Source organism: Momordica charantia, assembly GCF_013281855.1.
Source record: "Momordica charantia cultivar OHB3-1 chromosome 1 unlocalized genomic scaffold, Mcharantia_2.0 BLBB01000001.1, whole genome shotgun sequence".
Taxonomy (NCBI): domain Eukaryota; kingdom Viridiplantae; phylum Streptophyta; class Magnoliopsida; order Cucurbitales; family Cucurbitaceae; genus Momordica; species Momordica charantia.
In genome coordinates this window covers 21,584,714-21,597,020 of record NW_028275157.1, presented here as the reverse complement: position 1 = coordinate 21,597,020, position 12,307 = coordinate 21,584,714, and the positions used below count along the sequence as shown (strand labels likewise).

The 12,307-nt window shown below is 35.7% G+C and overlaps 2 protein-coding genes across 2 annotated transcripts; one reads left to right on the top strand and one right to left on the bottom strand.

The window, feature by feature from the left end:
* Positions 1-5,304: 5,304 nt before the first annotated feature.
* LOC111012338 (5'-adenylylsulfate reductase 1, chloroplastic) lies at positions 5,305-8,221 on the top strand. Its single transcript, XM_022286448.2, has 5 exons — positions 5,305-5,497; positions 5,919-6,077; positions 6,211-6,337; positions 6,810-7,605; positions 7,722-8,221. Exons 1-5 carry the CDS (start codon positions 5,404-5,406, stop codon positions 7,950-7,952), a joined length of 1,407 nt encoding a protein of 468 aa, XP_022142140.1. The 5' UTR covers positions 5,305-5,403; the 3' UTR covers positions 7,953-8,221.
* Positions 8,222-8,322: 101 nt separating this feature from the next.
* On the bottom strand, positions 8,323-12,017 carry LOC111012479 (uncharacterized). Its single transcript, XM_088120073.1, has 15 exons — positions 11,889-12,017; positions 11,688-11,809; positions 11,491-11,541; positions 11,163-11,282; positions 10,954-11,073; positions 10,707-10,848; positions 10,455-10,628; positions 10,227-10,382; positions 9,821-9,927; positions 9,644-9,734; positions 9,370-9,511; positions 9,088-9,244; positions 8,872-8,988; positions 8,647-8,770; positions 8,323-8,562 (listed from the first exon to the last, which is right to left on the bottom strand). Exons 1-15 carry the CDS (start codon positions 11,928-11,930, stop codon positions 8,323-8,325), a joined length of 1,905 nt encoding a protein of 634 aa, XP_087976199.1. The 5' UTR covers positions 11,931-12,017.
* Between the last annotated feature and the right edge of the window lie 290 nt (positions 12,018-12,307).

Genomic DNA, 12,307 nt, shown 5'->3' with positions numbered 1-12,307 from the left:
ATCCATTTGCTCCCACCTATGAACACAGAATTTTAAACTATAAATAAGGACTTACAGAAGGACGTTTTCTTGCAGGAATTTAGGAGGTTTCTTCGTGTTATTGTTGTTCTCCAATTCACACAGTTTTCTTTTTCTTTTCATTATACATTACCTTACTGGTGGCCTTGTCTTTGGACACAAATGAAAATGAAATTTTCTTTGAAAATTTGTTATGATTTCATTTTTCACAATATTCAGCGGGTAATTCTTTCTAAGTTGTTATCTATGAAACTTCAGAACACAGAGATGAAGATGAAAGGCTCATTTAGTTCGTGTCTATGCTCGATTTTTTTCTATGATTGAGTGTTAAATTATATGAATTTGAACCATTATATACAGTTTAGAGACTAAATCACTACTTCAATGATATATAGACAATAGTTATTTTCAAACCAAAACAAAATGTATCTAAAATACTGGTCGAAATGAACTTCAATTTGGTGAAAGAAAATGGATTAAAGATTAATTTCTTACGGAGAGCATGAAAAATAAGAGGAATAACCATAAAAATGCAGGATAACTCAATTCTGGACACTAAAGAAAGCTAAAAACACGATTTCTGAGTGTAAAATAATGGTAAACAACACCTAACTAGTTTATTTTTATCCTAATAAACAATGGAAATCGATAGTTTAAACAATAAATATTCTATAAAATATAAAATATAGTTTAAATAAAAAATATTGAACTGTACTTTTCTAACTAATGAAAAAAGTAAAATGGTTTTTGTCACGTAAAGGAGCTACATATCGTGGGTCCTTGAAGAACTGGTCCAGGTCGAAATCTTCCGCCGGGGATTGTCTCGCTCGGATTTCGATTTCCGCAACCTGGACCAATTTTTGGATCAGGTCATCAGCCATGCGCAGCACTTTGATCCTGATAACTTGGAAAAAAAGCCAAAATCTTTTTCCTCCTGGCTGTTAACGCAGCTTAGGAAAGATGATAGCTCCATAAACTATCAGGTCAAATGCAATATTGAACGCAATCTTCTTTGTTTCATTTTCCAAGAATGAAAAAGAAGCTTCTATCAATATCGTCTCGCCCCCCTCTTGATAGTGAAAGAGGTATCTTACATAATTTAATTTAAATCTCAAAAATTGAAAACCCTTTTAAATATTTATTTTGCTTCTAATAAATTTAAATTATTTATTTTAACATTTAACTATTTTATCATGTTAATTCTATCTATTTCTTCCCCACCGTAGAAGTATTAGATTTATAGATTAAGTGTATGTTTAAATAATTTTTTTAAAAATGCATTCATATTAAATTTCTAGCTAAATTGTGTCGATAAATAATTTCTTGTGGCAACCCGTGTTACCGACAGCGACAGCGTGTCAGCGTCCGTACTCCGTGGTGCGCGCTTTGCGCCTGGCCGGATTCATGGTCATAGTACAGAATTGCCCTTTGAGATCGGGGCGTTTAAATAAAGGACTTCTACGTAATTACAGTTTCTTTAGGTACACAAAAAGGTCTTTGATCCCAATACTGGTGTTTGGGCTATAGAACTCTACAGAGCCCATGAGGCCCACTTTAATAGGCTGAGTTGAGACGAGCCCACTAAGCAATGGGCTGGCCCATTTTACACTCCGATGCATTTCACCACTATTTGAACAAACAGCCCTTTCATCTTGTTATAAAACTACAATTTCAGCATAATCCTTTGTTTAAAACAATTTTACCATTATTTTTATTTGTCTTCAGAATATTATATCATGAATATAAAGATAGAGATTTGAACCTTATAATTATGTAAAAGAGAGAGGAATGTCTTAAAACTATTAACTACGAGAGTTATGTTCAAGTTAGCCGATGAATTAAACATAATTTAATTAGTGTCAAATGTTTAAATTATTGTTCACATTTATATATATATATTAAAAAAATAAATAGAAAATAAATCGCAGTGCTGCACTTTAAAACCATGTTGCATGGTTTTTTTATTTTTCTTGAGTTGATAGGTCGGTTCAATATTGGTCTTTTTTCGAAACTAAGTTGAATACACTTTAAGCACATACCAAATTTATCTTTTATCTATTTCTGACTATACAATTGGAATAACGGTGCTTTTTAAGTTTAATGTAACTTGAATTTATTGTATATTAGGAAATCAACCAATGTTAATCATAATTCAATTCAAATATGTTTAGAGTATAACTCAACTAATTAAGATAGATTCGAACCCATAACTTTTTTGTCTTAACCAATTGACATAAGTTCAAGTTGGCTTCTAATATATCAAATATTAATTGGAATAATGTAAATATTTTTATAATATTATCTATTTATTTGATTGTAAATTAAATAAAATCAGGTATGCAACTAATCCATTCATAGCTCTATTTTTAAAAAAATCATTCTTAATTATTAATATAATTAATAAAAGATGATGGTGGGTCTAACAAAACCATTATATTGATGTGTTTGTTCATTTTTCTCAAGTAACAACAGAATTCTAACTCGCTACTTTTTGATCTTAAATATATATATCTTAATTAATTGAGTTATGTCAATTGGTTTGTGATGCCTTTATGTATTTATTAAAATCTCATATTGTGCTATTTATTTTCTTTTCTATTTTCCCTCCCACAGATTGGAACCAATGATTTGAGTGCGAATTAGACTAAAAGATGAAAAAACACAGAAACAAACAAAACAAAAAGAAGAAGAAGAAGGTGGCTTTGCCTCTTAATTTCTTCAAGGGCCATGCTTCTCAGAAGCGAGATTCCCAATTCCCAGCCATTACATATTTTAATTCATTTCTTTTTTTTTTCTTTTGATTCTTTTCTTTCATTCTTTTTTAAGTCAACATGTAAATAAAAGATAAACCCCCTTTTAATAATAATAATAATAATAATTCTTCAATGCACCTATAAAAGCGAGATTCTGAAAAACCGAATATTTACACTTCAAAATGACATAAAATTGACCCACGCAAATTGTAATTCGAGTTGTTGTTGATTCTTAATAAATTTATTTTCTTGGTAAAAATAGAAAAAGGTATAATATTGACGAATAAGTTGGTATAAATTTTGTTTAATGACGGCTCTATTTTTTGTTTTTATTTTATGTTCTCTCTCACTTTCATAATTTTGTAATATAGTAAAAAAAATTATTTTTCATTTTTGAAATTTAGCTTTAGAACTCAATAATTAGTTTCAAAAAATTAAAATAAATAAAAATACCACTTAAAAAAACAAAATTCAAGATGGATGATGAAATATTTTAAACTTTCTTAGCTTATTTACCCCCTTTTGGCCCTCTATAAATAAATAAAGAAACAAAAGGTGATAGCGATGACATGTGATAGGGGTTTATAGAATGGAAAAGACCACAAATATTTAACAAAAATTCATGGCCTCACAATGGCTTAAAGACTTTTAAACCACATTATATTTGTAAGCCAACCACAACCTTATATTCTTATGTTGTTATTTTTGTGAAAAAAGAATATTATTTTGGGACAAAAAACCAAAATTAATACATCAGTGAGGTTGTGGTGGAATAGCTCTGCCTAGTCGCACATTGATGATGGAAAACAACCATTTCAAAACAATTATTTTGAAAATTAAAATTAAAAATTCAGGATATAAAATATTACATATATATATATATATATATTATAGTACAACATGTTGGGGAGGAGATTCGAATTCACAACGTCGTGGTTGGAAGTATATGCCAATTATCGTTATGCTCGCTTTGACAAAAAAAAAACCTAAATATACATAAAAATACTCCATACTAAATTTTAGTAATTAAATTCAAACCTAAATGTATTCTGCAAAATATATATATATATATATATATAATAAAATTATATTTAACATTAATAAACATTTAGAAGTACAATAATTTTTTTTTATAATTATTCTAATTAATCCGACCTATTTTCAACGGAGCTGGGGCTTCTGTATTCCATTTGGTAAGGCAAATTTGGCCTCTCAACATAAAATCTCATTAAAGAAAAAGGATTTTACGATTAAACGGGCTACAAACAATTTAATTATAACAATTTGTACGCTTTGCCATCAATAATTGATAGAAAGAATCAAGCCCTTACAAGAATAATTAAATATCGATTTGTATTTAAAAAAATATTGATTACTTGTCAAATAGTTCAGATCATGATCTAACAACGATTCACCTAAACATTAAAAAATTGAGACCAGAGATTAAATTTATATTAAAATTTTGACGAATCTTTATACTTTCTGCATTAAAAAAACATATATATCATAATGGCCAAACAAAATTTAAATTATACAAGAAAAAAGAAGATACGAGGAAAGGAAATTGATCGCCAGATCATTTCTATTTATTTATCTTTTTGGTACAGAATCTTAGAGTTGAAGTCCAAATTTTCAAAAGAAATAATCTGTACCCTTCTATGAACACATGCAATTATAAATTTTGTGTAATTATTAGTTTCACTATTATATAACTTTTAAGGCCAAAAACTGCTACAACTGTTTATTTATTATAGCTTGTAACTACTAGGCTTGAAAGTAAACTCACTTTAAGAATGAAGATTATACATGTTACGAGGAAGAATACCAAGTTTGTAGAGGAAAAGTAAATTAGCCCAACCTCGCCAGGTTGTTTCCACCCTTAGTATTTCGCTATCAGCACGCGACGAAGACAGGATTGATCGAGCGCAATCAATCAGTCTATCCCACCTCGATATGGAAGGTCAGAATCTCTGTCCTTCTTACCAAATTCGTTTGCCTGCGACCACCTATAAAATGGTAGAAGATATTGCGTATGTTCAAATTCCTTTTCGGATACCTTACTCATTATTGGACTTCATTATTGACTTGGACATTCACTATTTCGATCTCTGGCATAAAAAAAAAACTGTTTTAAAGAAAAACCTTGAATCTGAATGGCCAAAACATTTCCTATTTTATTTTCACATCCTTCTATTAATCATTAATTGTCACTATAAATTTTTAATATTTTGATAAATACCACTACTAACTAAATATGAAAAAGTTATGCTAAAATATTAAATTAAAAACAAATAGTATTGTACGTTACTATGATGTAAAAAATTACTCAAAATCGGAGGCTTGACCATGGGCTCCGGGTTGAAGTACGTGACGGAAGCGCTGAGCGCCGCGCGTTTGCGCTACTTGAATCCTGACCAATAACCTTCAACCACGTAAGCAGAAAGGCGCGAGGCGGCTCTATACGAAATAGCGTCCAGGTTCAGTGAACCAGAATCGTCTTCCTCTCTGGACCATTGATATTTATCGTTTCCTTTCGTTCCAGTATCAATGCGGTCTGAAAGGCAAAGAGAAACACAAATTTGATAACAAAGAGCCGAAGAAGCTCTTAGAGCCACACCGATTCTACAATACAATGGCGCTTGCTGTTGCCGCTGCTTCTTCTTCTTCAAGTTCTGCAATTACCGGTTCCAGTTTCTCCCGTTCGATTGCCGCCTCTGACCCTAAAGGTGCATTGAATTCCGTTTATCTTCCCCCTGTATATTTGCTTCTATGGTTTAGTTCTGATTGGTTTTGGTGGTAGCGTGTTAACGATGAGATACCATTTCTTATCTATGTTTATTTACATTCGTTAATTCTTCTTTCGGAAGCCATCATTTCTCAAGCAATGGCTTTTTGTTCAATTTTGGAATTGTTTTTTTCTTCTTCTTGATATTGAAAGCAATTAATCTTTCCTGGAGTCTGGGGCTTTTCGTTTGAATGGTTTCAATTGGTTCCGTTAGTGATAGGAAGGCCTAGTTTACGTCGCCATGTTGTAATTATTGCTGAACTTTATTTTTCTCGAGTCCTCTGGATGTCGCTCTTAACGGAATCGATTTGTAATTGATCTCTTCTTTTGCACAAGTCTGATGTGTTTGTTTGAATCTGCAGCTCCGCAAATCGGTTATCTTAGGTTGTCGAGTCGGCCTAATGTACCAGCGTCGTCTGTGAATTATTATTCCCAGAGACGATGCTCTGTAGAGCCTCTACATGCCGAACCAAAACGGAGCGATTCCGTTGCTCCTCTGGCAGCAACCTCCGTTGCCCCCGGTGGGTATTCATCATTCTCCCGACTTCATTTTCGTTAATGTTGATATTAGGTATTCTTGATGGTTTTACGAGTGCTTCCGAGAAGGAGTACGGTTTTGGTGGTGACATTGATGTTCTTGTACCTTCATTGCAGGGGTGGTTGAGCAAGCGGAGGTTGAGGACTACGAGTCATTAGCTAAAGACCTTGAAAATGCTTCCCCCCTTGAAATTATGGACAAAGCCTTAGAGAAATTTGGCAATGATATTGCAATTGCGTTCAGGTAACCCATCTCATCTGAAGCAATCAATTTGGTAATGTTAATGACGGGATGTGTACTAATAGTTCTTATTATTTTAAAACACTGTACTTCAAAATTGGTTTGGTCAACTATTTTGAATCCAGTGCGGCTCTTTTAGGAGGAATATATTTTTCTTTTATATGGAGGATTTTGTCGGAAGTATAACTTTTCGATAAAATGCCTTGAAGCATAAAATTTTCGTTGGTCGATGGTGTCAACGACCATTTTTCACCTTTTTCTTTTTCTTTATTTATACGTTAGAAGAAAATAATCTTCGCCGTAGACACCTCAAGCCAAGAACAGTAAGACTCGACGTGTTTTCTTTTCCTAAGACGTAAATTACTTTATTATTCCATTATCAAAACTATTCTAGATATCACCTCCATATCATTCTGTTCGTCATGTATACGTTTTTAGAATTTGAAAGTTAAGTTCTTCATTTCCTTTCCTGCAGTGGTGCTGAAGATGTTGCTTTGATCGAGTATGCCCATCTAACTGGTCGACCATTTAGAGTTTTTAGCTTGGATACTGGAAGATTGAATCCAGAAACATACAAATTTTTTGATGAAGTGGAAAAGCATTACGGTATCCATATTGAGTACATGTTCCCCGATGCTGTTGAAGTTCAAGCATTAGTCCGAACCAAAGGGATGTTTTCTTTTTACGAGGATGGGCACCAGGAATGCTGCCGTGTGCGGAAGGTGAGGCCTCTGAGGAGGGCCTTGAAGGGGCTACGAGCATGGATCACTGGTCAAAGGAAAGATCAATCCCCTGGTACCAGGTCTGAAGTTCCTGTAGTTCAGGTGGACCCTGTTTTTGAAGGGCTGGATGGTGGCGTTGGTAGCCTGGTTAAATGGAATCCAGTAGCTAATGTTGACAGTAAAGACATATGGAACTTTTTACGATCCATGAATGTGCCTGTTAACACATTGCACTCGCAAGGATATGTCTCAATTGGCTGTGAACCATGCACAAGACCCGTCTTGCCATGGCAACACGAGAGGGAAGGAAGATGGTGGTGGGAGGATGCGAAGGCTAAGGAATGTGGTCTTCACAAAGGAAATCTTAAGCAGGAAGACGCAGCCGAGCTTAATGGCAACACAAATGGAGCTGCCACAAATGAGGACATTTTTGAGTCTCAGAATTTGGTGAGCTTGACTAGAGCTGGAATAGAGAATTTGGCTAGATTGGAGGGTAGGAAAGAACCATGGCTTGTTGTTCTGTACGCACCATGGTGCCGCTTCTGTCAGGTAACATACCAATGTTTTAATTTCATTGCCACTTTCCCTTGTTAGTTCACGATTATATTCCCAATCTTGATTTTGAGATTGTTTATTTACAATTTCCATCTTCTCAAATTGAGCAGGCAATGGAGGCATCCTATGTTGAATTAGCTGAGAAGCTAGACGGGACAGGAGTTAAGGTTGGGAAGTTTAGAGCTGATGGCGATGAAAAAGAGTTTGCACAGCGAGAATTGCAGCTCGGTAGCTTCCCCACCATACTATTCTTCCCTAAACATTCCTCTCGGCCGATCAAGTACCCCTCCGAGAAGAGAGATGTTGAGTCGCTTACGGCCTTTGTAAATGCTTTCCGATGATTGAACCAGAATGTTTCTGCAATTAATCTATACACAGCCCAAATGAGCTCGTGGTCCAGGTTGAGTCAATTATACAGTTGACACAAGTTGCAGTCTAAAATATTCGCATAATCAAAGAGTATCGTTGTCCCATGTAGATTTTGGGGTTTGTGTTAAGTCGTCTTTCTATGTGTTAGCTCAGTAAATATCCGTCTATGATTGATTGTTGTAATCAAATCAAACTATGGATAAAGAGTACGTTGTTTGTTATGAAATTCGGCTTTGATTAAGTGGAATGTTTGAGTTCCCCTCGGCAATTTTACAAATACATTTGGGCAGCACAGAAGCAAATATCAATTACAAATGTAGTGCCTTTGGATTAATCAGATCTTCATGGAGTATCAGGAGCTTCCAGTCTTAAGTAATCGTATAAAATCCCACAGAGTGAATCTCCATTCCTTGCCTGCGTGAGAAACATGGAGTTGTCTCCCTTTACAAGCATTGAAGATGGAACGTTGATGCTATAAAGCCGATACAGCCCATGATTTCCATGTCGACAAACTGTGTTATCCATTCCCAGATTCATCAGCTGGAAAACCAGAGACTCTGACCCCATTGAGTTGACATTAATCTGCAGTCATAAAATACCACGGTTTTACTACAAACAAGAGCCTTTTGTGTGGAGTTAAGTTCTTCAATATTTTCCTGTCTGTACCTTCAAGTCTGAGCGTGTTGCAGATGCAATGGCTAATCTCAGCCGGTAAGTTCCATCAGTTAATGATGTTATGTTGAACTTGATTGTCCATGTCGTCGCAACATACTCACCATCTTCCCTTCTTCTACACAAGTTCAGTAGTACTCACCATTCAGTAGAACTCGCATTTTAACAAGAAGGAAAGCCTTTTAAATTGCCAATATGTGATGGGTTAAAGTACAATACCTGCAAACTTGAGCAAAGAACCAGTCTTTCTTCGGATCGTTGATACCCACAGTGAAAACTTGGTCGTCTTTTGGATGTAAATCACTGTATCTCTCCCATAAACCATATTGCCTGAACCTGCATTTGGTACATGATCAGATACAGGATATATTGCATTATTGCCTACAATTTCCCTAGTAGCTTATTGTCACCTAAAAGAAGGGATCTGTTGCTTACTTTTCATGGCTGTGAAGAAATAACTTGTTGGCATACATTGGATTCACATCAGGAACATAGAAGCTATTGGCTGTACGGTTGGGAAAGCCGATCTCCCACAAAGTAGGACCATCTCTGAGGGGACTGTAGGTCAGAATGCCTAGATGTGTATGAGATCCTGTTGAATATCAACTATCAGAACTAGTTGAAGCAGTAGCATTATTCTACAACATCGGAGACACCGTACCCCGTTCTAATTTGACATAGGAAGCAGAAAAACTTCAGTGGAAAAGAGCAAAGGACCTGCAGATACTGTTACTAGTGATTTGTGAAGATAATCCCCAATGAATCCTGGTACCCAACCATGAAGCCCATAGACTCCAGGAATAATGTTTCTGATGGTGAAATCTCCATTGGAATCTGTTTGTACCCAAAATTGATATTCCTGGGTTCACACAAATAAAATTCATTTTAAGAGGTTATGAAGTAAAAGTTATTGAATTCTGTGCATTGAAACTGATAAAAGTAAAAAGTGAAAAAGGGTTCTTTCGCAGGAGGGGTAAGGAACAGCTTTCACCTTGCTCTCTGTTTGCCAGGCACCTTCTTCCCTAGCAGCGGATAAACCAATATGTGCATCTCTAGCAGGGATTGAGGAACTTGAAACATACCTGGAGAAAAAGAAAGAGATTCTACCTTATTTTACAAGGCACGGAAAGGAAAATTACTGCTCTTTCGAAGTGGGAACCAACATGACCTGTCTTGGACTAATAGTCTTCCTGAAATGGAACCACGTTCATTTGCTATGAAATAAAAGGAAGAAGAGACAAAATCATAGGGCCATGCCTCCTCCTCTAGCATTCTCTACATTAAAATCGTGTGCAAGATTAAGCTCGCGTATCTGCAACTTAGACTCTCGATGCATATTAGCAGAAACATGATTAAACAGCAAAGCAAAATCATAACTTCATATTGTACTCCTGAAAAATCATACATCTTCAGGTTTTCACTAGAAAATTAGTACAGAACTCGAAGGAATGTATGATTTAGTAGCTTGATGATATTTAAGTTCTATGTTATGAGACAGTGGATCAATTTACTGCAAAATGTTGAGCAATGCAGGTATAGATTGGGAGTAAGTTGGATTTATAACAAATAAATACCTGTTCTTTTGCATCTATCCATAAATTGTGTGCTTCTGATACATCTGGGGTGGAGTTAAGGTATACAAGAAAAGGACCAAACACCTTTCTCCATGTCTCTCCCTCCTTAATTTGTGTGAGTATGTCTTCTCCAATGTAATGGGTTCCATGAAACATCTGTTGCATCAGATCAAACATTTGTGAACAAACTTTGGGATTTACACTGTGGAGTAAAGGTAAAGAATTTACAGCCAGGCAGGTAGGACCGGTGTGGACGGTTAGATTTTGCTTAGTAGGGCCACCATTTCGAAACTCATGGCTCGGGAAAACTACCCAAAAACCTATGTTGTTTGGGCTTGAACTTATCCATCCATGAACTCCTCCATCTTTGTTATCCACTGAGTATTGGTACTTATCATCTACCTGCATTTGGTCCTTTTGTTCAAGGAAATTGTTTCTCGTGTGCAGGTAAAGCAAATAAACCTAGGCTTACATTCTCACCTCTCCTTTCAGATCAGGATTAATAGGATTTACAAGCAAGACTGACTCAGGTACAATTAGTTGTTCACCTCTGCCTCGATGCAAATCCTCTGGCATTGGCATTATTCTTTGCTTCTCATCTGAAATTGCCATGTAGTGGAACCTAATTTGACTCTAAATGGTGAGACAGACAGTACAAGAAACAGAAGAAGAAAAAAAGAACAGCAAATTGTACTCCAGCTTGCCATGGAGAGGCAGGATATTTTACTTCTCTTTTCGCAATTTAAACACCATCCTTGTCTGAGCAAGATCGAACGCCCGGCATTCCGAAGGGTGCTCATAGATCGCGTAGCAATAGAAGCCTGGAATACCAGTCCTCATTACATACCTAGAGGACAAATTAGAAGCCTGAATGAAACTCACCAGAATTTGGAGATTAATTTCAAGGTAACAGGGAGTTCTGAATGAACATACAACCTTATGTCTACTCCAAGGGGAAGTTTGTTGCCTTGACTCGACTGGTTAAAAACTTTCTTGAACGATAGCTCGATGATGTCATCACTTGTGTTGATTACATTAAATTCAGATCCTTTAAGCCTGAAAGTTTAAATGGATCAAGAGTTAGTGAATATTTGCAGCTGCCCTCAGAAGAAAATCATGTATTCGGGACTTGTTATATCCTTTTAATCGAGCGAAAACTCCATAGTCGAACTTTTCCTATCTTCCTTTGGTTTGATGACTGGTAAACTGCTTAAAGTTTCAAAATTTAACTTAATCTATCAGTCTTGAGAGAGCAGACATATACAGTTGGTATCTGTCCTTGCCTCCAGGCCAACTCCAATTGATATCCCAGTATCTGCACACAGGAAAGAAACAAGTCAAAAGTAGATACATGGAATCCGGTTCAGTCTACAGTTTCATCATTTCGGTTACATATAAGCAAAAAGGACAGGTGCCCAAAACCAAGACAACCTCAGAATCGTCAAAATGTCAGGAAATTACCCTCTCTTAGATTCGCTTGATTTTACATCTAACAAATTGTCCATGCCTCCATACTTGATACCACTTACATATCCTTGGGGGTTTGATATTGTCACTTTCAACAATCCATTGTCCAATATAACCTGCAAAAAATCATAACTCACATGGATTACAGAGAATATGATCACAAGGAAATAAGAGCCATGAGGCTGAAAAACTGACATTGGAGTCTTGAGTTTGCAGCCTCAGTTTCTTCTTCCCCATTGTAGAGCCTCTTGTTTCCTTCCCATTTTTCTGATTTTCTTTCGTATATAATTGGAGGTTATGATTAGCTTATGCAAATGATGTGCAAGATCATAGCTGGTCGTTGGTTACTAAGAGCATCAGAGGATTTGGATTGGACATTTATTGTTTATATCACCATTAATTATGAACTACAGCTTATAACAGATTAAGCCTTGGAAAAAGCTCTAGCAAGAACTCTACCTTATTAAAACGGGTATTTTCTGGGTCATACGTTTTGTCGACATCTCGGGTTCGATAAGATAAAGATTAATTAATCCATATTTAGTTGAGATCGTTAGATGTTTAGGAAGTCAACATAATGGCCAGGCCATCTCTAGATGATTTTGGACCCATTT